The sequence below is a fragment of the Mesoplodon densirostris genome, chromosome 9 (genome assembly GCF_025265405.1).
Source record: "Mesoplodon densirostris isolate mMesDen1 chromosome 9, mMesDen1 primary haplotype, whole genome shotgun sequence".
NCBI lineage: Eukaryota > Metazoa > Chordata > Mammalia > Artiodactyla > Ziphiidae > Mesoplodon > Mesoplodon densirostris.
This window is the reverse complement of record NC_082669.1, coordinates 108,306,937-108,334,409: the sequence shown is the minus strand read 5'-3', so window position 1 is coordinate 108,334,409 and position 27,473 is coordinate 108,306,937. Positions and strand designations below refer to the sequence as shown.

Sequence of the window (27,473 nt, the reverse complement as noted above, 5' to 3'; positions counted from 1 at the left end):
CCTTCCTTGGCAGTGCGGGAGCAGTGATGGCAGAGAGGGACCGGGATTTCCGTGTGGCTGTCGTATGAATGTCCTGCATTCCAGTTCCTTCCTGTGCAAGACTCCTATTTTCCGGGAGATAAACGGTTTGAGAAAAATGGAAGCACGCTGACTCAAATTCCATCCATCCACTCACTGACTGCCACTTACCTTGTTTGTAAGCCCGGACTTGTCCTGTGGTAGCACGCATGATGGTGTAGTGATGGTTAGTGTCTCTCCCGCACTGGTTTGTAGTACCTGCAAGGCAGCGGCATGTGTGTTGGGTCCCCAGAAACCCCCAGGCTCTAACACAGTGGAAGCTCTTGGGAGCAGGTGGCTGTGGGTGCCTCGCCTGCATCCAAGTTCTTCTATTTGAACAGCTCCGACCGAGGGTGTTCTCTGGCAGCTGGGCTTGTGGGCGCAGGGCAGGAGTGTCAGAGGTCATGCCCCAGGGTAACCCCTCACCAGAGAGGGCGGGGTGCTCCTGACTAGGAGGCAGTTCTGAGGTCCGTGCGCGGCCTCTCCAGGGTCCCCAGCAGCTGCGACTCTGCACAGAGCTGTGACCCGCTTACTGGAGCTCCCTTTTTGACTCTCCTTCCCTCTCACTTCCCCTGGTCTTGGGATCAGCTTTGGGAGAACCCACACTGAGACCACATGCAGTAAGTCAGTTATCGACGAAATTAATTAGCACAGTAAATGAGTAAGATCCTGACCATTCAAAGAAATTATCATCCAAGAAGAAGAAGATGATCAGAGCTGTGCAGATCACATGAATGAGACATAAAGTGACGACTGATGAGAAGTACAGATAGAACGTGCGTATCCAGGGGAAGAAGTCGCTGCAGACTTCCCTCCTGACCTCCTGACTCGGGGTCGGCTCCTGCCTTGTGACCTCGAGCCATCCAGCACCTCACCTGTCGCGTGGCTCACATCCCGGTGCCCTCGCTCTGCCGGCTGGTGAGCCGGGAGGACAGAGGTGTGCCTGCTGCGTCCCTCCGTGGCTCGACACGGGGACAGCGCCCCGCAGACAGTAGCTTCACAGGTGTCTGTTGGGCCCGTGCGTTCATGGGGAGACTGAGAGGCAGAGTTTCCATGAGAAAAGGGCTGGAGTCCTGGGCACGGGTTCAAATCCCACTCCAGGCACCGCCCGACTCGCTGACCTCAGGCCCGTTGCTCAGTCAGCTCATACGTCAAGTGAAGACATCGAGGCACAGCCTTCAAGGTCGTGACATAAATTAAATGAGGTCATTTCCTGTAGTACCTGGAGTTACAGCACAGAAATGAGCGCTCAGATATGTTCACTGCTTTTATGGAGAAGATGGCATCTGAGGTTGGGTTGAAATTGGACGAGAAAAAGTAGAGAAGGAAGTTTAAATTACAGCAGAAGGAACAAATGCCGGAGAGTGAGATTAAGGGCGGCAGGGAGCCTGGCAGGGAGCCGTGTGCCGGGACCCGCAGACGGGAAGCAGGGAAACGAGGTCCCGGAGAAGCCAGACCACGGAGGTTCGTGAATGCCAGCCTGAATTGTGTGACTTTATTCCACGAGCAGGAGGGGAGATATTTGAGAAGGGAACTGCCCAGGAGGTAATGGGATTATGAACTGTGAGTTACAGTGCCCTGAAGAGAGGTCAGAAATGAAAATAGAGGTTTGGGAGTGGTGCACATAGTTTATCATGAAATTGGCAAACCAGTCCGCACATACGGCGTGTTTACCACAGTAGGAAACAGAATAACAGGGGCTCCTTTCCACAGTCGGGGAACTTGGTTAGTGTCAAGCTGTTTAACACTTAGCTTGCTAATTAGTATGTACAATATAGTCATTTTTTTCTTCTGGGATATTTCCCAGGTAATCTAAATCTTCCCCAAATGTCCAGATGGGTGTGGGCTCAGCGGCTTTGTCAGGTCTCTTGGAGCTGTATTCCTTGAGTGAACCAGGAGATAGGAGTGAGGTCCTCCCGGGCAGTGGGCAGTGGGCCGTTGTCCGGCTACAGGCACAGCTTTGGAGCCACAGTACCTTGTCATTCCTTTTGCCAACTGTCAATTAACTTCTACAGAAATTTAAATGATAAAGACTACTTTATGTGTGTTTGTTCACATCGTTGCTGTTTTCAGGGCTCCTTGTCTCCTTGTGTAGATCCTTATTTCCATTTCATGTTTATAGAAATGATGCTTTCAAATTCTTTAAATTTCCAGTTACTCCTTGCTAGTATATAGAAATACAGTGGCATGTTTTTCTAGTCGTTGTTTTTTTACTAACTGCATTCTCTGACCTTGCTAAACTCTTTTTTTAGATCTGGGAACTTTTTTGTAGATTCTTTGATGTTTTCTGTGTAGAAAATCATATAGTCTGCCAATAAAGACAGTTTTGCTTTTTTCCTTTATATCCGTAGCCTTCATTTTTTTTCTTGCCTTCTTGTACTCGTGAGGACAGCAGTGTCGAGCATCATGAGCTTCTCGCTCTTACAGGAAAACTCTTCTTATTTTCCGTTAAGTCTGTCAGCAGTAGATTTTTCATGCATACTCTTAATACGATAGAGGAAGTTCTTTATTATTACTGATATTTGCCTTTTTTTCTTTCCTTTTTAGCAGAAGACTCAGAAAGTGGTGTTTACATGCGATTCATGAGGTCACACAAGTGTTACGACATCGTTCCAACCAGCTCCAAGCTTGTGGTCTTCGATACCACATTACAAGTGAGTGTGCCCAGTTTCCCTGAGTCTGGGGTATATTGTTTGGTGCCTGCCTTGTCGGGTAAGTTAAATCTAGCAACACCCGCAGACAGTATCCAGTCCTTCCTGCACGTCAGGTCCCGTGCTGAGGTTTCGTCTGAGTTGTCAGTCGTCATGGCAGCCTTCTGAGGAATGTGCTGTTTTACGGATAAGGAAGCTCATTATCTAGAGTTTGCTCACATTCTAGCATTTAAGAACTCAGCCCACAGGGCTGGTGAGTGACGGGTCTGGAATTGGCCCTCGGGTCTGTGTGATGCGTGCCAGCCCCAAGCCTTTAACCGCTAGCTGCACCTCCTCCCTCGGCTCGTCCTGAAGGCCTTAGCTATTTAGTACAACAATGAAGTTGAAATAATACTGGTTAAAAAGAAAGCATCACTCAGGTGAGTAACCTCTTAAGAGAAAACTCTACTGATCTCTTTCAGCAGAAAATTTGAACCTGATTATTTTGGTATTAAAATTATGCTTATTGTAACTCGTTTTATACCAAATATGACTTACAGTCAGACGTGAAAAGTCCCAGATAATACATCTAATGCGATGACCAAATTACATGCGGTGTAATAAAATATGTGTGCATACACAGGTATACGTGTGTGCATTTGGTGTATAGATTTATACATAAATCTTTACCAAGCAGGATTGTTTTCACCTGGGTTCCCCAAAAGTAGATGCTGAGCCAGGAATTCATGGCCAGTGGGTGCTTTATTAGGGCGTCCTGCCAGGAGAGCCCCTGGGGGACTGGGGGAGAAGCAGAAGGGGCAAAGGCCAGGGAGGGCAGCCTCCGCTGATCCCTCAGGGGGACCCCAGCTGGTAAGGTGCCTGTGCGAGTTCACCCCAGCCTCTTTCAGCCTCATCCAGGGCTGTCCTGGGAGATGTGTGCCCTGGCCCTGCCAGTTCGTCCTAGCACTCGAGGCCCTCTCCCCAGGCCTCCCCCGCCTGCTCTGCTGGCGCCCCCAGCGGCCCACCCTGTGGCTTTTCCTTGAGGACGCCTGGGCTCTAGGAGCTCCTTTGCCTGCATTCAGTCTCAGCTGCACAGGATTCTCAAGAATGTAGACATGGCTTAGTTCTTAACTTTATTTTCCAATTTTTTTTTAATAAATTGGCCTAAAATCCTGTGACTTTGCTAAATTCACTTCGGACCAGGTAACCTTCAAGGTCCCTTCTACAACTCTGATTCTTGGACAGAAAGAGGACAGAGAGGCATCCAGATGCAGCGTCACAGGAAACATTCTCTACCACTGTAACTACAGACTTCACTAGTGAAGTAACTAGAAATTCTGAATTCCCCAAGTAAAGAAGGAGACCAGCCCGTCCCACCCTCACTCCACCCTCCCGAGTCCTGACTGTCGGCTTTCCACCACCAGAAAAGCACACGACGGCGCATACACCCTGCACCTGCTCTCACTCTTGCTCAGCTTCTCCCGGGTTGTAAGATTAACTCTTTTCTGAATTTAGAATTTAGCCAGAGTGAGTAAGACATGAAAAATGTGATGCTTTATGGATCATGGGAGGTCACTAATCCAGTGACTCTCACTTCCCTAATTAATAGAAGCTGCATGTGCCTGTCTCCTGGAAGTCACGAATCCTTGAGGCTCTAAGCTTTAAAGGAGCTAAAATTGGTTACCATGGAAATGGGGGGTTGGCACTGGTTACAGCAAAGTTAAAGATGTGTTTGAAAGGGCTGAGTCGACTGTTGTCTAGACACAGCAGTGGTGGTCGTGGACATGTCTCAAGAACGAGGGAAGCGAGCAGGGGAGACACAGCCTGTCCCCGAGACCAGGTGACCGTCCTCTGGGCGGGGTCGTGGCCCAGACAGCTCCCTGTGTGCGTGTGTGGTAGGACAGCACGGAGCCACTGAGGAGGGTGGAAAAAACGTTTGTGGAGAATGTGTTTGGCTTTTTTTTAAGATTTAATGTTTTATTTATTTTTGGCTGTGTTGGGTCTTCGTTGCTGCGCACAGGCTTTCTCTAGTTGCCGCGAGCGGGGGCTACTCTTCGTTGTGGTGCGTGGGCTTCTCATTGCGGTGGCTTCTCTTGCTACAGAGCACGGGCTCTAGGCGTGTGGACTTCAGTAGTTGTGGCGCGTGGGCTCAGTAGTTGTGGCGCGTGGGCTCAGTAGTTGTGGCACATGGGCTCAGTAGTTGTGGCTCGTGGCCTCTAGAGAGCAGGCTTCAGTAGTTGTGGCTCGTGGGCTCTAGAGTGCAGGCTCAGTAGTTGTGGTGCACAGGCTTAGTTGCTCTGCGGCATGTGGGATCTTCCTGGACCAGGGCTCGAACCCATGTCCCCTGCATTGGCAGGTGTATTCTTATCCACTGCATCACTGGGGATGTCCCCTAATGTATTTATTTTTAAGTTAAAAAAAAGCAGGTTGCAGAAAAACACTTATATTCTGACCAAGTTACCCTGAGGGCCCAGAGTATCAGAGACACAGCTGGTCTGGGAACCAGAGTCAGCTGTTTACAGGTGAACTGAAAACAGGGTCGCAGACAACAGAGGTGACTGGGACAGCCCCAGAAGAGAGGGAGAGAAGGGCTGCTCGTCCCAGGCGGCCGCACCCTCAGCCTCCAGCTCGGCCTCTGCGAGGCCCATGGGCCTCCCACAGGCGGGGTTGTGACCTGCCCCAGGGTCCTGTCGCGGAGTCTCGCGTGGGTGTGAGACGCGCCTTGGTCCTGGTGCCCCAGAAGCCCAGTGCACGTCCTGGAGTCGTGTCCCTCCCCCTCGGCCCGCCTGGTTCTCCCTCGGCGTCAGCGGTCATCCAGAGCCCCAACTGCGGTGTGACTGAGGGAGGGGGTGATGCCCGACTCCCCCCGGCTCTCTCACCCAGTGCCGCGGGGCGCCCGGTGCTCAGGCTGGACGGGGCAGACGCCGCCCGCTTGGCTTGCACAGTCACTCGGCATCTCAGCCGAGTTGTTCCTTCCCGACCAGGGCCCCGTAGTAAGCCAGGAACTGTTTCTCAAGAGGAAAATAATTACCTGCAGAAGAAGGCATGGCTTTTTGCTGTTTGTTTGTTTTTTCCGAAAACCCAGTGAATCTCCTGCTGGTTCCTGATGGGGGCCTCACTCGGCATCCCCAGCTCGGCCTTCGGGGGGCCCCAGGCCCGGGTGGACGAGGGGCCTGCCCTGCCGCAGAACTGTGTCTCGTCTGGGCCCCTCGGAAGACTCACTCTGACCGTGTCAGAACAGCGCTCAGACACGGTGTGTGCCGCTTGCGGAAACCTGCCAAGGGTGGCAGGGGTGCAGGCAGCAGCCTGAGTGGCATGGGGGTCTCTCTGACGCTCCAGGCCGTGGCCTCCCTCACCCTGACCCCTCACTGGCTGGCTGGCCGATGTCACACCGAGGCGTCTAAAGGCATTGTCACTTCCTGCCCATCAGACCAGTCAGCACGGTGTCATCGATGTCACGGGACCATGTGACATGAGGCCTGTGGGCTGGTCAGCATCTCTGCAGACTGTGGGCAGTCAGAGAGCCAGAGATGAGGGTGTGAGAGGGTGCCGTGCCAGGTCAAGGCAGACTGCTTCTCGGGTCCTAGTACGTAGGTACAGAGAAAAAGCGTGTGCAGCTGACGGCTGCAGGGCCCTGCAATGCTGCATCTGCAGTTACAGGAATCCAGTCACTCTGGGAGACGCAGTCACAGCCAGACGGGCACACACCCTGGGGTGTGACGGTCAGCCTCTCCATCTGCGCACTTCCCCAGGGATGCTCTGCCGCGCTTGGCTTGCCAGTCTCGTAGCTTCAGGGGCACCCTCCCTGGTCCTGCTCGGCACAGTATCCCTCGCCCCGGGGGTCCGAGAGCCAGTGTAGGGATCCCAGTGACATACTCAGGACTGAGCGGGTAACCCCAGTGTGGCCTGCAGCCCCGTGAGCTCCTTGTGCTTGACCTTGGCTGAGACTCTGTCACCTGACTGACTGCAAGGCCCCCCTTTGACCAGTGACCATGGTGGCATTCGGGGTTCTAGGAATTAGCATCCACTCAGAGCCAGCATCCGGTCACCCTGGAAAGTCTTGTGTCTCCTTTTCCCCAGTGCTCAGTCATCCTAGGAAGTGGGGCAGGAGGAACAGCACGTCCTGGGCGGGGCACTGTCCTCGGGGGACCCACCCCCCTCAGAACAGGGCTCTGGGTCTGAGCGCGGCTCAGGTCTGGAAACGGTGAGAGGACAAGACTCCATGTTGGTGACTCAAGTTGGGGTTTTGGCCCCTGGACTGAGAATTTTTCTTGTTACGTAGATCAAGCAGCACTTTAGAGGGCCATGCATCTGTCTCACTCGTAGGGATGCTGTAACTGGTTAGCCACGACCAAACCGTCTGCGAATCAAAACGTTCTCACCCCTGGCCACGAGCCTGCCCCGCTCCCTCGGGACCTGCCACCACACTGGCATCAGTGAGGCTCTCATGGTGCTGCCCCCTACAGAGCGCAGCCAGCACGCAGCTTCTCAGGGGGTAGGGGTCCCCGCACACAGACATTTCTCAAAAACCTGGGGAGGCTGTGACCTCGGGGCCCTTTTGGGGAAGGTAGCTGAGGGCTGGGTGTGCAGGCCGCATGTACTGAAATCTCCCTGAGCCTGTGGGTTCACTCTTCCTCGTTAGGCCTCCGAAGTTCTGGCATCTCGGCCTCCTCAAACATGCACTCGGCAATGCCCTGCATTTCAAGGCAGTCAACTCAGAAAGCTTTAGAGCCGTTCCCAGGGGCATGCAGTAAACGTTAAATCCACATTTCTGGTAAATCCACCTGTGTCAATAAACTCTACCGTATCCAGTGTTAAATTCCCTGTCCTTGGTCTAATATTATTAGAAGCTATTCCCACACTTACTTCCCAGGTTTCTGCAGATATGAAATAGCGGAGCTTTATCGTTGTTTCCATGTGTGAGGCCCCTTCTCGGGGGCAGGCTGGAGTCTGTCCCCAGTCACAGGTCTCAGGGCCGCAGAGGCGGCTGTGGTTGTCTGGAGAATGGAGCATGAGTGACCCCGTGCAAGGTGTCTGTCTGCCCAGGAAAACTTGCTGCTGGGCTTCCAAGCAAAGAAAGGCAATTCTGACCCCACACAGCCAGCCGTTGCCACTGCCAAGGGAGGCTCGGAGTCACTGTGGCATTCAGGAATCGCTGCTTCGTCTGAGTCCAGCCCTGTCGCTGTGCTGGGTTCCAGGGCTGCACTCCTTCCAAATCAGGGCCCCGGCTTTCACATCAGAGACCGGGGAGACTGTGAGTTCAGGGTGGTGAAGCTCCGAGTCCCGCAGGATTACATTTTGTGTTGGATTTAGGAGAGGTCAGCCTGGTAGCTACAAGAGAAGGGCTTTTTAGGGCTGCCATAGAGGCTGCCAGGTTCTCGGTGACCGAGAGTCCCCAGTCGGAGCTTGTCCTTTCCCCGGTGTGTGAGCCCCATCCTCGGGCAGGTCTCTGCCCACACCAGATCCCACGTTCCTTTCGCTGCAGTGACAGCTGGTGCGGCAGCCCCTAGCCCTGCTCTCCTCTGGCGGCTGCACAGTGGGGCGGGGACACCACGGTCACAGGTGATCCTTGTTCCCTCTCGATGCCGCTGCCTGCCCGGGGTCACTGGGGATCTGAGTCGCCGCTGACCCAGAGCTCAGCACTGTGTTCAGGCCCAAAGACATGAGCCCGGTCCCAAACCCTGTGTCCCCAGAACCCTGCCTGGTGCACGCGCTTCTGTATCAGTCAGGGTCCAGTCAGGACACAGAAGCCATAGCAGCCATTGAACAGAAAACTAACGTAAACCAGTGGTAACTGGACGTAAGTCAACCGGGTAACTGAAAGGGTAAATACTGACCTCTGAGGCAGCGTTCTCAGACCTGCAGCTTTAGCATTGCTAGGAACTTCCGGGGAACAGAGACCGTCAGGCCATCTCAGACCCGCTAAACCGAAAGTCACGGTGAGGCCCAGTGGTCGTGTCTTACTGAGTCCTTCCAGCGGTTCTGGTTCTAGCACTCTGCGGTTCGGAAACCGCTGCTCTGGGGCATCATGGAGGTAAGGAAGAGCCTGTGGTGCCTTCTGAGGGGCCGCCTCTGGCTGGGGCTGTGCCTCGGCGGCAGGCGGTGGGGGCGGGGGAGCATGGGGAGGCCGCTCAGGTGAGACTCAGCTGCTGCTGCAGGAGGGAAGCAGGTGGAGCGACCAGCAGGCGGGAAGCCCGCAGGTAGGGATGTGCGCTGAGCCGGGCCCTCGCCCCACATTCCTGCGTCCTGACCTCCAGGCGCTGTGGAACGTGACCTTATCTGGACGTAGGGCCACTAAGAGGTAATTAGTTAAGAAGGTCGGTCCTAGTCTACCGTGATTGGCGTCATTATACAAAGGGGAGATACGGACACAGAATCATGCATATGGGGAGAGTACCAGTGACAATGAAGGCAGAAATCAGTGTGACGCTTGTACAAGCCAAGGGGTGTCAGGGCGTGCCTGCACACCACCCGCGGCCAGGTGAGAAGCCTAGAACAGATCTTTCTGCACAGAAAAGGAACCAAGCCTGCTGACACCTTGATCTCAGACTTCCAGCCTCCAGGACTGTGGGACGATCAATCTCTGTTGTTTGTGCCCCTAGTTCATGGTGCTCTGCTGTGGCCGCCCTCGCAGACGGGTACAGGTGGTCACCAGGTGAAGCAGCCCTTCATCAGCCCAGCCCTCCAGTCCTCGCTGGCCTCCCTCCTGTCAGGCTGCAGTAGAGCCCATGGCGGAGTTGAGATGTGGTCCACAGGGCCCCAGTGTCACAAAGCAGAGTTAGAAGGGAGGGTTTGGGGCTGAGACAGTAATTTAGTAAGTGGAGGAGTAGAGAACACGTAGCGTCCCTTCCGAAGACGTCTGGCAGCGCAGATGGTACTGATAGGTATGATTTAGTGCCTTCCGATTCTAAACGGTAACTTGTCAGGAGGTATGGAAGGCTCCAAAGTAAATAGAATTTCACAATGGAATCATCACTTCCAGGACTGGGGGGCGAGGGGAGCGCTGAGAATCATATAGGTCTTCCCTCACAGTGGCAGTATGGGGGAATGTGTGTTTCTAGCAACATTCTACTAACAACATTTGCAATAAACTTCTTTAGATTGATAGAAGAGTTGTGAAGATAGTACAGATCGTTCCCATATACCCCTCACCCAGTTCCCTGCATTTTTACCATCTTACATTAGTATGGTCACATTTGTCACAGTTAACGAACCAGTGTTGATACATAATTATTGCCTGAAGTTCATAGTTTGTTTACATTCCCTGTGTCTTTCCTGATGTCATTTTTCTGCTCGAGGATCCCATCCAGGTTACTGTTAACACGTAGTCGTCACATCCCCTTAGGCTCCCCTTCGCTGTGACAGTTTCTCAGACTTCCTGGCTTTGGGGAACCTTGCCAGGGTTGAGGAGCTGGCCAGGTGTGCCGTAGGATGCCCCCACATGGAATCTGTCTGATGTTTTTTTCTCATGACCAGACTTGGATTATGGGCTTTGGAAGGAAGGCCACGGAGGTAAAGTGCTCTTCATGTCATTTCAGAACTGCTTACTGACCACCTGACTTATCACTGTCCATCTTAACCTCAGTCACCTGGCTGCAGTATGTCTCTCAGGTTTCTTCACTGTAAAGTTCCTCTCTCCCATGCTGTCCTCTTTAGAAGGTTACTCTGCACCGCCCACACGTAAGGAGTGGGGAGTTGAGGGCTACGCAAGGTAGTTGGAATTCTTCTGCAGGGACGTGTGTTCCTTCCTGTCACCTATTCAGTCATTTGTGTCGGCATACGTTTATGGAGAGAGAGAGATACATATATACCATTGGGTTATAATCCACTATTACTTTGTTTTATTGTTCAAATCCTTCCAATTGATATGATTTTAATAGTGCCAATGAAAGAGAAAACAGGTAAGTGTCCAAATAAGCGGCTGGTTGCCAAACACAGGTTTTTAGAAGAGCATGTAGAAAATATAGAAAGACGAGCATATAAGTAAGTTGAAGAGGGGCACGACAAGGAGGGGGCTGCCCAGGGTCCTCTTAATTGGGGTTAGAATCGAGATCCACAAGCGGGAAGCAGGTGCTCGCCTGCTTTAGATGCAAGAAAGATAAGGGTTTGCTCTGTTGCTCAAGATTCATGCTGCAGGTGCTGATAAAGAGGAAGGGAAACTCTTCAGCTCGTTTTGTGCTTTTTCATTATCAAGGAAAATGATCTTCAAAACGGAAAAAGTACAGTAAATGGTGATTAGAAGAAGTGAACGCCCAGGATAGGTGTGGATTGTAGGAGGGTGCCTGTTTGCTTTCTGATCCCTAGTTTAATCAGGATGTAGATTGCCAGGCTCTTAGCGGTAGTGGAAGAATGGTGAACAGGTCTGAGGCCTGACGTCCGAGGTTCCAGGTGAGAGGAAAAAAAAAGAGTCCTCAAAAAACGGTGGGAAATGTGGTGTCATTCCCAGGTAAGGTGTTTGAATGAATTATTCATAAAGTAATAAAAGTAGTCATCTCTGGAAACCTATCATGAATTGACCCCAGAAGGTCGGGGAGATGAACCCAATTTCCTTTTAGGCCTGTTCGTAGATGTGGTAATACCATGAAAGGCAAATCTGGCTTTCACCTTGACGGTTGACAGAGCCTCATGCCCTGTCCTGATGGGTAAGATGCACAAGTGTATCTTGGCAGCTCAGTGAATTGCTGGCTTATAGACCTTAGGGGAATGTCAGTGAAATCGCAGCCTGCCTGGAGTGAGGTTTCTAGATGTACTGGATGCCTGTCGTGGGCCGGGCCACCTGCTACTGCAGTCAGCCCTGCAGGCATGGTGGGCGGTACCTCTGCTTCCTTAACCGGTGGGGACAAGCAGGTGGGGAAACGCCCCTGCCTCCCGCGCTCAGGGAGGACGATCCCAGTGCCCAGTGCCGTGGAGCCCCTGCCAGGCCCCTGCCCTGCGGCCAGCTCTACCGCCCTTCACACGCTGACACTGGCTCCCCTGCTAGCCTGTGTCACTCCCGCCCCCCGGGACCACGTTCTCAAATAAACCACGTGCGAGCCAGGCTCTGCTTTCTGGGTAAGACACTGCTGGGGCGCCTCAAGATTCTTTCACTCTAAGCTCGGCAGCATCTGGAACAATGACTTGAATACTGACTTTGTTGACCGCATCATCTAATTAACAGATGACCTGAAACCAGGAGAGAGAGCAAATAATAACCAATATCCAGAAAGATTCCTCAATAAGCTGAGTTATTCCTAGGCCCAATTAATAAGTAGCTGGCATCCAGAACAGTGGGAATTAGAGCGCGTTCCAGAAGAGAAGAAGGCTGGGGGCTCAGAACTGTGGCGGCGTGAGGGTGACCTGACGCGGCCCCGCCCCCATCAGGCTCACACGAGTGGGGACCTGCTAATGCCCACAGCCAGCAGACTGTTAACCCAGAAGCACAGGCCGTGGTTTTAAGCGTCACGCAGTTTAAAAGCGGTACGAAAAAAGCTTACGTAAAAACAGCAGTCCCTGTTCCTTTCACCCTTGTCATATTCCCCAGAACCGACAGTTCAGCTGTTAAATCTGGCGTTCACTGCCACATTACCTTGATTCCTTAGTTTTAGACACCTTTTCCTCCCTAATTCTGTAGCTGGCTTCTTTGTTCCTTGTGTGGCTTCCTGCCTCCCCGCACAGCCAGTGTCACTATCTCGGGACCGGGGTGCTTTCATTCATTTGACTGTGTCACTGAGCCCAGTGGTTTACGTGGTTACATTTCCTATTTGTACAGTTCAGTGTTATTCCTGGAGCTTAGAATTCTTCTGTTTTTTATTTTCTTTGAACATGTAAGGCTTTTCCCACCAGCTAACTTCCCAGTAGGGTTTCCTGTGCAGCCAGACTTGGCCCACACGTTTCCAGCCCTACTTGGAGCCACGCCTGCTGGCTCTGTGTCTTCTTGCTCATCACCGTCACCTGAGACTTCCACTGGTTCATGGCAGGAATTGCCTCCACCCTCTCCTGATTTTTGAACACATGCTTTTCTGCTTTCGTGATTTATTGTCTCTGTTTTGGTGGAGCACTTTCTCCAGGAGCTTCCGGTCCTAGTCCACTCGGGCTGCATAACAAAACCCTGCAGGCTGGCAGGCTTCACAGGAATTTCTCCCTCAGTCCTGGAGGCTGAGAGTCCAAGACCAAGTGCCGGTGGCGTCAGTTCCTGGCGAGGCCTCTCTTCCTGGCTTGCAGACAGCTGCCTGGAGAGCACAAGAGCTCTGGTCTTTCTCATAAGGACACTAATCCCAACCTTGTGGCCTCATCGAACGCTATCCGGCTCCATCAGGGGGTGCAAACATCAGGGGGGTCAGGGGGTGCAAACACTGTCCATACACATCCCAGGAAAAGATGCATGAGAGTTAGCTGCTTATACGCAATCTGTAGACTATGTGTAGATTCCATGAGGTCGGTTTAGAATTTCGAAGGCATCGTTCCATTGCTTTTAGCTGCCAGTGTTGCTGAAGAGACAGCCGTTGTGGTTTTTCCCTTCTTTAATCTCCGTCTTTTTATATGTGGTTTTCCCCCTCTGAAGCTTTTGGGGTTTTCTCTCTCTCTCTGGTGCTTCCATGCTGTGCGCCTGGTTGTGGTCTTTTCCACTTGTGAGCCAGGCACCCGATGGGCCTTTGGACCTGACACACGTGTCACTCGGTCTGTGTTCATTGTGCTCTTCCTTCTGAGATTCTCTTCCTGCTGTTTCCTTTCTTCTGGAACTTCAGTCGGGAGATCTCGGGCCCCGTGAATTGATCCTTTAATATTCTTATCCTGTCTCCTTCTCTCATTACTTTTCTGTTCTACTTCTTAGAAGCTTCTTTGTTCTTAACCCATCTAGTGAGACGTATTCAAAACTAGAAGTTGTGCAGCTTCAACGTTCAAGGTTGTGTCGGGTGGCTTATAATTAAGAGTGAGCACGGACGGTTGTGGGGTGATCACAGGGGAGCTTCTGCCTGGGGGGCCTCACTGAAGAGTGTTGGGCCACCATCTTTTTCACTGGAAGCCCCCAGATGTTCATCTCTGTGTAGTTTATTTCTGAAGCAGTTTCTCCAGAAAAATAATCCTTTGATGGTGATGGCGGGTGGCTTTGGTCATGACCTGATTTGAAACAATCTTCCAGTTTGTTTTCAGCCCTGCCCCTGCCCAAGCATCCGGAGCCTCCAGACGTGGGTCTTCCGGGTCGGGGGGGATCAGTGGGCTCCTCTCAACACCTGCCCCTCCCCCGGCCCCTCCCCACGAGGCTCCTCCTCTTCGTCAGCGTTAACTGTGCTCCACCTGCTTCTCGTCCTGGCATCTCCTCGCTCATTTTCCTCCTAGTTTATACTCCCTGTAGTTTGAGAATAACTTTTCAAGAGGGAAAGATGTCAAAGATGTTTCTCTGCCACTTTTAAACCTAAGGAGCCAAGAGGGAAACTCCAGGAAGGAGATAAATGAGGTCCTGCGGGAGTACAGGAGAGATTCTGCTCGGCGGGCGTGACGTGGGTGGGTTGTGTTGAGGACTTAGAAGTTACAGGCGAACTGGGCTTCAACAGGTGGAGCAGAAGGTAAGTCCATTTGAAGTAGAAAGAACACTGTGACACAGCCAAAAAGACGGAAGGTAAGTTCACGGACTGAGGAGTCTGCTGGACCGTAGGGGTCAGGCTGGGGCTGCATCGCAGAGGGTCTTGGAGACCAAACCTGAGAAGCTGGGCCCATCCTTGCTCAGGGGAGACGCCGTCAGGTGTTGTGAAATCCATTTGACGAGCTCTGAGGTAAAAACTTAGTAAACTGTAGTGACGGTTTTAAAGAGCTTTAGCTATGCATCAGCATTAATTTTAAAAGCCCCACAATTAATTTAATTCTTGAGAATCAGGGTAAAACTGTGTATGGAAAGCAGGGAAGCATTAGAGGAATCACATTCCCATTTTTGGGGAACACAGATGTGCTACTTGGCATTTAGATTGCCAGAATCTCTTAGTGCAACTAAGGCCGGCTTACCCTTTTTAAAAATCCTTTTTTTAGGGCTTCCCTGGTGGCGCAGTGGCTGAGAGTCTGCCTGCCGATGCAGGGTACACGGGTTTGTACCCCGGTCTGGGAAGATCCCACATGCCGCGGAGTGGCTGGGCCCGTGAGTCATGGCCGCTGAGCCTGCACGTCCAGAGCCTGTGCTCCGCAACGGGAGAGGCCACAACAGTGAGAGGCCCGCGAAAAAAAGAAAAAAGAAGACCTATTAAAATATAAAAATTTTAATTGGTAACAGTTTGAGCAAATTGCGTTATCAGTTGAAAAGAAAGAAATTTTCAGAGGCACTCAAGGCCCCTAGAGTTTTTCCCTTAGAAGTAGACTGCGCCAGTCCTCTTTCAGCCTGTTGATGGTTCGTTGGTGACGCCCTGTGCCTTCTGTAATTGAGGAGTTTCCTGAGTGTAGTTTTAAATTGCCCCTCAAACACTCCGTGCATGTGGTGCTGAGAAAGCCAAGGTTAGAAGGTTTCGTGACTGTGGAGAGGCCGCAGTCAAACCACAGCAGCAGGCAGGGCTGCTGATCTGGGGACACTGAGACGTCCCCCGCAAAGGTACTGTGAGCACGTCTTGTCCACTTTAGGGAGTTCTGCCGGGTCTCTGGAGGGTGGACTTGTGACTCCCTCCATGACCTGTGGACCTGTCAACAGTTCGTGTGGCTGAAATTAAAACAGTAACTCATTCTCTGCTTCTGGTCTGTCAATAGAGGGTGGAAAATTAAAGCCTTTATTCTTTTTGGGTCTTCATGCGGAACATCTTCATAGCAGGTCTGGTTAGTCCACGCACTTGCAGGAGCTCCCTGGTGGCCTAGTGGTTAGGATTCAGCACTTCCACTGCTGAGCGCCCAGGCTCAGCCCCTGGTCGGGGAACTGAGATCCTGCGAGCCATGCAGCGTGGCCAAAAAAGGAAAAAAAAAAAACACAAAAAAAACATGCCCTTGTGAGGAAAGCACTATTTGTTAGCCCCATCTTGTAGCTAAGAATGTCGAGGCTCAGAGAGGGTTAAGGACCTGAGCTGACGAAAAGTCAGTCTGTCCAGCTGGTCCTGCGGCTTCGCCCACTGAAACCACTAGGAGGCTTTTTTGCTTCGCTCCAAGTATTTTCCTTAGCATCTGGTTGTTTTATTAATACCTTCTTGTGCAGAAGTGAAGGCACTTTTCACCTTGAACTCTTCATGTCCCCTTTGCCGCTGGACGGCTGCTTCCCTGGGTTTTTCCCTCACGTGGCATCAGCAGTGTATCCTCAGGATGACCTGAGGTCAGCACACATCACCACCCCGCCCTCTGCGTCCCTGGCCTGTCCGTCTTCGGTACCTGAGAGAGTCAGTGCTGTGCGGGCATTTCCTTGTGTTTTGTGTGCAGAGGCCTCGAAACCTCTTTAGTAACTAACTTGGAGCATTTAGGGGCTGGTTAAGAGCTTGTAGGTAGCAGATTAGAGAAGTTATTGTGGGGAAGCAGGGCTTTCTCTGTTTCTGAAGGAACAGTCATTATATTGAGTGTTAAAGTTTAGGCCCCGCTTCTCGGTGTTGCCCTCTGTCTGCTTGCTGCTCCTTTGAAAGTTAATGTCTTTTCTTCCCTCTGGCTGGTTTTCTCTTTGCCTTTGATTTTTAGCATCTTACCTGTGATGTGCTGGGTGTGGTTTTCTTTGTATTTTTCCTGCCTGGGTTTCATTTGATGCTTTTGATAGATTCAGATTTTCTACTGAAATTCGCCTATTTGAACATGATTTGGAAAATGCCTTTGGAAAAGTTCCAGAATTCTGTAGCTCAGTTCATATCTTTCTTTCCTCTCAAGAATTGTAGTTCCCTGAATCCTGCCTGTCTGCTGCCCGCCAGTACTTTCTAATGGGGATTTGTATGTTTTGTCCAACTCATGCAGTTGTTTTCAGCTATTTCATCATGGCCAAACCAGAACGTTCCGGAGTGGCTTTTCAACAGCTGTGGTCACTTAGGGTTACGTGAATGATCCTGATGAATGATTTTAATAGTGGTTTTCTCTGCTAAATCTGTTATTTTGGAGGAAACAGTAAGCAGTTTGTGGTTTTAAAAGTGCCCCCACTCCCTGCCTACTCCAGCCAGTTAGAAAAACAAACTAAGCAGATATTTAATGTGTTTCAGAATCCGTTTATCCATGACTTTCCCCCATATTCTTTTTATTTATTTATTTATTTTTTGCCGTACGCGGTCCTCTCACTGTTGTGGCCTCTCCCGTTGCGGAGCACAGGCTCCGGACGCGCAGGCTCAGCGGCCATGGCTCACGGGCCCAGCCGCTCCGCGGCATGTGGGATCCTCCCGGACCGGGGCACGAACCCGTGTTCCCTGCATTGGCAGGTGGACTCTCAACCACTGTGCCACTAGGGAAGCCCCCCCATATTCTTTTTTTTTTTTTTTTTTCTTTTTGCGGTATGTGGGCCTCTCACTGCTGTGGCCTCTCCCGTTGCGGAGCACAGGCTCCGGATGCGCAGGCCCAGCGGCCATGGCTCACGGGTCCAGCTGCTCCGCGGCATATGGGATCCTCCCAGACCGGGGCACGAACCCGCATCCCCTGCATCGGCAGGCGGACTCTTAACCACTTGCGCCACCAGGGAGGCCCCCCCATATTCTTTTATAATATTTTCTAGGCCCACAGTCAAGGATTCCCAGAGCATCATCAAGGTAGAAATAGACCATTCACACTGGCACACCGTCCCTGGATGCCATTTAGTTACACAAACAGTGTGAATATTTTTGTGATTCTTGATACAAGCTGTGGTTCAAAAACCATTTTACCAACTTGTGGATGCCATTTGGTTAGTGTCTGGCTCTCGTGTCCTTGGGTTGGCTCTGCTCACCTCCTCTTCCTAGTTTCCTGCCAGTTTGTTCAACAGATTGATGGAGTCCCTGCCGTACTCAGGACAGTGCTGGACTCGGCTAAGACCAGTGTGGAAAATGACTAATGAGAGTCCCCCTCACCCACCAGCCGTCCTCCTGCCCTTGTGCAGGTGAACCAGGCACCTACATAAGTCATTCTAAATAGAGGCAAAATGAGTCACAGTAAAGGCAGAAACAGGTGCCGAGTTATTACTTCTACTCTGATTTGAAGCTCTAGTTTCCTGAAATCCTCTCTTTTCACTATTAAGTTAACAAGAGGTTTCGGAGTATAGTGGGTGAGAAAATAACCTTTTTCTTTCTTAATTAAAAAGATAACTATACCACAGAATAAAAAAAATTTTTAAGAGATACACTTCCACTGCCTCAACTCCATAAAGTTTAATTTTTTTGCTTGTTTCTCTTTGATCTTTTCTGTGTAGATACATGTTTTATATAATTATAATGCATAATTTTATAGTCTGCATTTTCACTGCCATAAACCTTTTTTTTTTTTTTTTTTACTTCAACATAGTCTTCACAGTTACACTATTTGATACTTTTTCTCACTGGTATACCAATATTTTAACAAGTTTTGTTGGAGGCAGATCTTTCTCCAGTTTTCAGTGTTGGAAATAATGCCACATAATTGAACATCTCTGATTCGGGAATCCTACTCCTAAAATTTTTGTATGAGTAAGTAATTCAACAGAGAAAAAGCTAGTACACAAGCAGTGTGAATATTTTTGTGATTCTTGATACAAGCTGTGGTTCAAAACCTATTCTAACACTTCATGGAGCCACCAGTGGTTTTACAGCTGCACTTGTGTCGGGCGCTGTAACGAAGAAATACTGGCTTATTTAGCAGCTAGATGGTACTTTAAATTTGCTTTAAGTTTCTTTTCTTTGATTATCAGTAAAACTGAACCATTTTCCCTATGTTATTTGCTGTCTGTATTTAGAGGTCATTTTCAGCACTGAGCTTTTGGCTTTTAATAAATCATCACCTCTGCTGCCTGTCACGGTGTCCCGGAGGGTGTTTGTCCCGAGGGCTCAGGGAGACACTGTATGTGAACTACTCTGAACAGGGCCCAGCCCATGATAGGCACACAGTGAATGTCAGGGAGACACTGTATGTGAACTACTCTGAACAGGGCCCAGCCCATGATAGGCACACAGTGAATGTCTGTCTCAAGAAGATATAAAAGTAGGAATATATTACATCTTTCATTCCTTCTCTTTCTCAACCTCAGGGAAATGAAGGGAGAATGCTTGTTGTTTTGTTATTGAACATATGAAAAACAAATTTTCATTTCAAGTACTTTGATATAACTTCAGTATTTCTGAATGAACTAATAACCACATATAGGAAAGAGCAAACTCGGAAGTTTGGGGAATTCCCTGGCGGTCCAGTGGTTAGGACTCGGCGATTTCACTGCCGAGGGCCTGGGTTCAGTCCCTGGTTGGGGAAGTAAGATCCCGCAAGCTGTGTGGCGTGGCCCAAAAAAAACAGACCTTTGAAGTTTAATTCTTCTGTGTGGTTTTAATTACATAAAGTCTCTCTGATTGCATTGTTTCAGTTTGAAAAAATAATCTCCAATCCCTATATACCTTTCAATATAATACAAAAGCATATTGCTAATGTTAATAAATTCAGTTACTTTTAACTGGTAAGATTTGGTTGAGTGTTTTAGTGGAAGGTATTTTTCTCCCTGCATATATATAGACTTTAAAAATGTGTGTTGTCTCTCGCATTGGTCTTAGGTTAAAAAGGCCTTCTTTGCCCTGGTAGCCAACGGTGTCCGAGCAGCGCCTCTGTGGGAGAGTAAAAGACAAAGTTTTGTAGGTAAGCAGCACGGGCCGGGGATCTGAAAGCCTGAGTTAGCTCAAGAAGTGCTGGTTTGGAGTGCAGCCTAGTAGACATGTTACCAATCAAAGGACAGCCTTGCTTTTACATCCTGTGTGGTGGGACTGCTAGTAAATTCAAAACATTTATGTACCTTTGTGGAGTTTCTTTGGATTCAGCGCCGTTTTGGCTCTGAAGCCTCCTCGGTGCCTTTGCTGGTCCCCTGGTCCCAAGGCTGAGGCCCAACCCCTCCCTGTCGGTCCCTCCGCGGGCCATCCCCACTCCCTCCCCAGTGAGCACTTTTCTGACACAGCAGCTGAAGCGATGGAAACATGATTGGTACCTTTGATAAAGCGTTGTTATGCTATTTAAAATACCACGTAACTCAGTATCTAAGCGCCATAGTTTTCTCATCTTATGAATCACAGTGGACAATGGGTGTCGCCCCTCTCAGGAGGCATCGCATCATTTTGAAATGACACTCCATGTCCACCGCCCCTCTGCTGCAGCTGCGTCAGGGGAGAGGTTCACGCCTTCATCTCTGTAGTCCGGGTGTCCGGCACACAGTGGGCCCTTGATAAATTGTGCCTGTGAAAGCCACTGTTTTTAGAAGGATTCTCAGAAAACAATCCAAGTGCTACCAAAAGTGTCATGTTTCTAGAGCTTATGGGATACTTTATCTTAAAGTATCCTAAATTATTTATATGTAGCCACAAATCTTTTGTGATGTTTAATAACATTCAGAAAGTTTTGTCTTGGTGAATTGCCAACTACTGTGATTAATTCCATTAATTGCTATCAGGTTTGATTTCAGCTAAATTTGCATATCTTAGTGTGGTGTAGATAATTAACAGATTAATAGTTTTAAATAATATATTAAGCTGTGCTGGTAGTCTTTAAGGCTGTCTAGTAAATAAATATTCTAGGTTTGCTTATCATCTGAAATTTTTCTTTAATGTTTTCATAGTTTTATATTTAATATATAATTCTTTCTTCCAGGAATGCTAACAATTACAGATTTCATTAATATACTTCATAGATACTATAAATCACCCATGGTAAGTGCCAGAAACCCTTATGTCAAGTAAGTGGAGCTATATATTTCTCTGCACGTATTTAGAGGAGAGGGAGAGAGAGGGAGAGAGAGGGAGAGAGAGGGAGAGAGAGGGAGAGAGAGAGAGAGAGAGAGAGAGAGAGAGAGAGAGAGAGAGAGAGAGAGTGTGTGTGTGTGTGTGTGTGTGTGTGTGTGTGTGTGTGTGTGTGTGTGTGTGTGTGTGTGTGTGTGTGTGTGTGTGGTAACATTCTCTGTTTTTCTTTTTTGGTACCGGCTTGGTGGTGCTGGTGGTTGATTTTTCCAAATATATATAATGTGCAGGAAACCTCAGTGTAAATCAGTCTGATATTTGAAACTTAAGAAGGTAGTCTCAGGAAGTATAAAAGGCAATAGCTTCTTTATTCAGCTTTCAGAAGTCCTCAGGTTAGTGGAATTCTATGTGTTTATTTATTGCCTAGATAGTCTATAAATTTCATTATATTTATGCTCTTTAACAGTATTATGGGCATGCTGTAGTGTTGAGATCTGCCTGGACCCATGAATGAAGGAGGCCCCTCGCACCCTTCCAGAACAGGGGGTGGCTGTGCCCAGTGAAGCCCACAGTGGAGATGAGACCAACACAGGCCTGACTTCCGGGCCTGTTGATGTGCATGCAGCTTTATGCAGTTATCCCTGAAATTTTATAAAAGAAATACACAGACTCTGTGCTTTTAAAGAAGTAAAAATTAAAATTGGAGAAATTCAGTTTTGACATTTTTCTGCCACTTAAGAAAAGACTGCTACTGGCTAATTTTAGTGGCAGAACTCCCTGGTTCCTGGTCCAACTGTTTTATAAGAGCATGGTTTGAAAACTACATATGGCCTTTATCTAACACTATGATTTTTGTGATTCTACCAGCTTGTTTGGTTTTTGTTGTGGTTTTTTGAGTTGTTTTTTGTTGTGTGTGTGGTTTTTGGTTTTTATTGGCAGGGTTGGGGAAGGACAGAATTGTATACTCCGTTTCTTTAACTCGTACTGTTTTGGGTATCTAACAGGTTAAAGGCAATCCAATTAATACTGTTTTTACATGTAGTGGTCAGTATTGCCCAATAATTAAATTCCTACACAAAATGGAAAAATAAGCTTCTGCTTTAAGACATACTCTTGGAAGGAAGTTTTACCAAAGACTTCATAAGTATTCCATAGTTATTTCACATGACATACCTGATTTCTTAAATACTGCCAAATGCAGCTGAATATTGGTTTTCCTTATAATGGTCATATCTCTGCTTTCAGACTGGCAAAATCAGCACAAATATGATTATTAAATGGCTACATTTTAATAAAATGCAGCTAAACCCAGTATAATAGATCTCAGCAGTAGTTAATTAAATCAGAATTTCTAAAGAGCAGTTATATCTAAATATATAGTCCAAAGTTTTTCTTAATACTTGAGGATACATTTTTTTCCTCCATATTACACCTCATTTTCTAATTATAAACAGAAAAGTGCTATTGTGAAAGCTATAGCTTATTTCATTTTTAAGAATTTATCACTACTATATAAAAACACAATTGATTTTTATATATTAACCTTTCATCTTGTAAGATTCACTTATTCTAGTCGTCTTTTTGTACATTTGTTAGGATTTTTCTATGTACATAATGATGTTATCTGCAGATACAGTCAGTTGTGCCCACCCCATTTATGGAAAAGACTTTCTTTTTGTCATAGAATTGTTTTACTGCCTTAAATGTGGGTCTGTTGCTGGGCTCTGTTCTGTTCTCTTCTGTTGTTCTACCTGTCTGTCTCTATGCCAATACAATAGTCTCTTGATAACTGTTTTTTAAAAAAATGCCTGCTGATGTTATTGGGAGTCAGTCCGTAGAGCAGTTTGGGAAGGAGTTGGCATCTTAACAATACCGAGTTTTGCAATCTGTGGACACGGTATTTCCTTTTCTTGCTTTATTTCATTGGCTAAGACCTCAGTAGAGTGCTGACATCAAGAAAGCGGACCTCCGGGCCTCCCTGGTGGCGCAGTGGTTGAGAGTCCGCCTGCCGATGCAGGGGATACGGGTTCGTGCCCCGGTCTGGGAGGATCCCATATGCCGCGGAGCGGCTGGGCCCGTGAGCCATGGCCGCTGGGCCTGCGCATCCGGAGCCTGTGCTCCGCAACGGGAGAGGCCACAACAGTGAGAGGCCCGCATACCGCAAAAAAAAAAAAAAAGAAAAAAAAAAAGAAAGCGGACCTCCTTCCCTTGTGTTCCATCTTAGAGGGAAAGCATTCAGTATTTCACTGTTACTTATGGTGTTAGCTGTAGTTTTTTCACAGATGCCCTTTATCATGTTGAGGATGTTTGTTCTTTTCCAGGTTGGCCAAGAGTGTTTCTCACCAATGCATGTTGAATTGTGTCACATACTTTGTCTATAGCTATTGAGATTATCATATTCTTTTTCTCCATTCTCTTAGGTACTGTTTCTTCAAGTATTTTTCTGTCCCCTCCCCCACTTTCTAGGCTTCTAGTTACTCAACTGAGACCCTGTTGTTTTGTAGGGGTTTTCCCAGTATTGTTTCCTCTCAGTGCTTCATTTCAGATACATTTTATTTCTGTGTCTTCATTTCCACTGTTATTTTCTCCACAATACCTTACCTACTATTTTTTTTCCTTTCAGATAGTGTATTTTCTGTCCTAGAAGTTCCATTTGGTTCTTCTTTATATTTTCCATTTCTCTCCTTACTATGTTCATGTTTTCCTTTAAATCCTTGAACATGTTATATCAGTTGTTATATATCTGAGATATATCTGTGTGTGTGTGTGTGTGTGTGTGTGTGTATCAGATGCTCTTTCCTTCACCTCTATTCTAGGTCTGATTCTAAAGACTGGTTTTTCTCCTATTATGAGTTACATTTTCCTGCTTCTTGCAAATGTAATAATTTCTAGTGGATGCTGGACATTGTTAATGTTATGTGGTTGAATATCTGTATTGTCTTCCTTTAAAGAGTTGGAGTTTGTTTGGGCAGGCAGTTAAGTTACTTGCAGGTCCTTTTTTACTCAGTATTTTTTTTTTTTTTTTGCGGTACGCGGGCCTCTCACTGTTGTGGCCTCTCCCGTTGTGGAGCACAGGCTCTGGACGCGCAGGCTCAGCGGCCATGGCCCACGGGCCCAGCCGCTCCGCGGCATGTGGGATCTTCCCAGACTGGGGCATGAACCTGTGTCCCCGGCATCGGCAGGTGGACTCTCGACCACTGCACCACCAGGGAAGCCCTGCAGGTCCTTTTTTAAAAGTTTTTATTGAGATACAGTTGATATATCCTATATTTCACCCATTTAGTGTATACAATTCAATGGCTTAGTATATTCAGAGTTGTGCAGCCATCACTACAGTCAATTTCGGAACATTCTCATTACCCGAAAAAGAAACTTCATACCTTTAGCTGTGACACGTCACCAGTCCACCATCACCGCCAGCCCTAGGCATCCACTAATCTACTTTGTCTCTGTAGGTTTGCCTATACTGGACAACTCATGTAAATGGAATCACACAATATGTGGTCCTCCGTGACTGGCTTCTTTCACGGAACATAGTGTTTTCAGGGTTCCTCCATGCTGTAGCATATATCAGTACTTCATTTCTTTTTATTGCCGAATAATATTCCATTGTACGGCCATACCACATTTTTCTTACTGATCAGTTGATGGACATTAAATGGTTTCCACTATTTGGCTATTGTGAACAATGCTGCTGTGAACAGTCATGTACAGGAGCTTATGTGGATATATGTTTTCATTTCTCTTGGGTGTAGACCTTGAGTAGAATTTCTGGGTCACGTTGTAATCTGTGTGTAACCATTTGAGGAGCTGCCGGACTTCTCCACAGCGGCTGCATCATTTTACATTCCCAGCAGCAGTGTGTCAGGGTGCCAGGTTCTCCACATCCTCGCTGACCCTTGTTACTGTCTGTTTGATGATAGCCATTCTAGTGGATGTGAACTGGTACCTCATTGTTATTTTGGTTTGCATGTCCCTGATGGCTAATGCTGTTGAGTATCTTTTCACGTGCTTATTTCGAGGCTTGTTTTTAAGCTTTGTTAGGGTGTTAAGCGTTACTCTGGCTGGTTCAGTTCTACTAGTACTTCTGGGATCTCCATGGATTTCCCTGGTTGTTCAGCAAGGACTTTTCACTCTGCCTGGTGAGAAGGCAAATGCCTTCTCACCCCGTGCACGCCCAGCTTCGTGTTCAGTCGGGGCCTCCAGGCAGTCTCTGCGCAGCCTTTTCTCTTTCTGGACAGCTCCACCTTGTCTGGTAGTCTGTCCTTCAGTTTCTGTCCGGCTCCGTCTGCCCAGACTTTGATTTCTACCTCCTCAGCTCACTGAGACCTGCTCCACTTGGGGTCAGCTGCCTGCATCACAGTCCACAAAGTACCTCTCAAGAGGGACGTGGAGGTCACGGGGCTCAGCTTGCTTCCCTTCTCTCGGGGATGACGGCCCTGCCTCGTGTGTTGTCTAGTGTCTGAAAACAGTTCCACGTATTTTCTCCCGTTTTCTAGTTGTTTTTAGCAGGAGACTCAGTGTGGTCCCATCTGCTCCATCATGGCTGATAGCTCTGTTGATATTTTAACCACACCTTTTTCACTGTTTTGTTGTTGTTGTTGTTGTATGGTTGCCGAATGGGTTTCAGTATCATTTTTAACTTTCCACAGTCTATTGAGAGTTAGTATCAGAATTATATGGAAAATATAGTTCCATTTAATCTACCCCTATCGTTTTTGTTTTAAACAAAATGAAGGGTAAAAGGGAAAAAATTAGGCTTTTTTTATCTTGATTTTTGAAGGACAGTTCTGCTGTTTTATAGAGATGGAGTTAACTGTTTTTTGGTTTTGGGGGTTTTTTTCTTTAACACTTTAAGGATGTAATTTCACTGTCTTCTGGCCTCCCAGAGCTTCTGTTAAGAAGTCGGTAGAGATCCCTGTCCTCGTCTCCTCTATGTGAGGCACCATTTCTTTCTGGCTCAGGGCTTTCTCTTTAACCTTGGACTTCAGCTGTTAACTGTGATATGTCTTTGTATTTATCCTGTTCTGGGTATGTTGAGTTTCCTTGATCTTCTAAGTTGCTTTTCTACCTAATTTGGGAAGTTTTGGGCTGCTGTTTCTTCATTTTGTTTTTTTTATATCAACCTTTCTCTCCTCTCCTGGGACTTCGATTCCTTGTATATTAGACCCCTTGATACTATCCCATAGTCTCAAGTCTTTAGTGTCATTGATCTTAAGATTGGATAATTTCTGTTGCTCTGTCTTAAACTCACTAATTCTTCCTTGGGTGATCTCCAATTTTATTTTCAAACCTTATTTCTACTGAATACTTATTTTCAGTGAGATGGTGAGCTTAAACATGAAAGATTTTGTAGCTAATTTGTAAAAATTTCTAGGCTGATTTTCCACAAAATGGAAATGGAGCTTTTAAATTATAATTTTATGTATATTATGGAAAGAACTCCTTATGACGGGACCCAAGGCTGCTGCCTTTCCTATCAGCCACTGTAGTTACATAGATGTAGATACTGTATACCTCTTTTTTTTTTAATTATTAAAGTCTGTGCTTGAGCGGTGGTTGCTTCTTCCCTGCCACCTACAGAGCCTGCCGTGGTGGCACTTCTTGTTTCTCCTCTCCTGCCCTTCCCACTCAGTTCTCTCTTTCCTTCCTCCTGACCCCTCTGCTCGTCTCCCTGCGGCTTCTCTTCTTTGGAAATCTGAGTCCACTTCCTCCATGTGCACATTCTCCTTCAGGTCCTTGGTCCTTGCCGTTGAAATTCAGGTCTTTCACAGAATCCTCCTGGAGAACCGCCTCAGTGATGGAGAGCCCTGTGCCATCTCCTTGGAGCAGAACTAGTCACTATTAGTCACTACCCACACAGCACTTTTCATACTGTATTCTGATTAGTTGTAGGGCAGTGTTTCTCAGCTGGGAGTGATTTTGCCTCCCAGGGGACATTTGACAATATCTAGAGACATTTTTTATCATAGCTGGGGGAAGGGTGGGGCAGTTCTACTGGTGTCTAGTGGGCAGAGGCCAGGGATGCTGCTAAATGTCCTACAGTGCACAGGATGGCCCTACAACAGAAGCATCCAGCCTAAAATGTCAGTAGTGCCTAGGTCGAGAAAGGCTGTCATAGGGGTATCTGAGGTTCCTTCTTGTTAGGTAGTTCTTTGAGGTGGACACTGTGTCTTACTCATGTTTGTAACACACACACACACACACACACACACTTCCCATCTCGCCAGCTTAAGAGACCCCCATGTTAGCTGAGTCATGGCCATGCTGGTGACCGTAACTAAAGCTCCGAGGGGGGGGTGCAAGCAGAGCACGGGCATCACCTCACAACCGCCTAAGTGAGACGTAGACCAGGATTGTTCTACTTTCAACTGTGTGAAAACCAGAACCTCATCTTCCTCAATGAGGCTTTTTCTCTTTCGTGGATGTTGTTCAGTCACCTGGCATCAAAATGGCGGGGGGGTTCTTACTTAGTCATTCATCTCTATTTCCCCTATTTTATTATTCTCTAAACCTTTTGGTTCTTCCTTTCAGTTGCCCCTACATTCTCAGTCACCATTTGAGACCTCACTGACCTGACACTCGGTTTTGCATCTGGCTCTGGTGCTATCACGTCGTCCCACTGCTTAAACCCATCAGTGCTGGCCTGGCTTTCTCTCCCAGACACAGAGCCCGCCTCGGGTCATTAGTCCCCAGACTCCTCGCTCCTGTCCCCCAGCACCGTCTCCTTTCTGTGTTTTGGGAACGTGAGGAAGTCCTTTTCCTCTCCAGGCCCTTACGAGTTTATCTTCTTTTATGTAAAGTCCATTCATCATGCAGAGCCTGGCTGAAATCTACCTCCTCAAGTTTTCCTTGCCTGACCTCTGACCTCTGCTCATCCCTACTCTCCCTGCATCCCTGCACTAAATAAGCCTTTTAGGGCTTCCCTGGTGGCGCAGTGGTTGAGAGTCCGCCTGCCGATGCAGGGGACACGGGTTCGCGCCCCGGTCCGGGAGGATCCCACATGCCGCGGAGC

The 27,473-nt window shown here is 48.2% G+C and overlaps 1 protein-coding gene across 3 annotated transcripts in view; it reads left to right on the top strand.

Annotated features, from left to right (window-relative positions):
- Positions 1 to 27,473, top strand: part of PRKAG2 (protein kinase AMP-activated non-catalytic subunit gamma 2) — a 288,987-nt gene that overhangs the window by 241,021 nt on the left and 20,493 nt on the right. For 2 of the 3 annotated variants that reach the window (XM_060108919.1, XM_060108916.1), the window contains 3 exons: positions 2,608 to 2,711; positions 19,292 to 19,373; positions 20,373 to 20,431. In XM_060108919.1, the coding sequence (XP_059964902.1) occupies positions 2,608 to 2,711; positions 19,292 to 19,373; positions 20,373 to 20,431 (245 nt within the window). Of the gene's footprint in view, positions 1 to 2,604; positions 2,712 to 19,291; positions 19,374 to 20,372; positions 20,432 to 27,473 lie in introns of all 3 variants that reach the window. The other variant, XM_060108918.1, reaches the window with a different exon arrangement.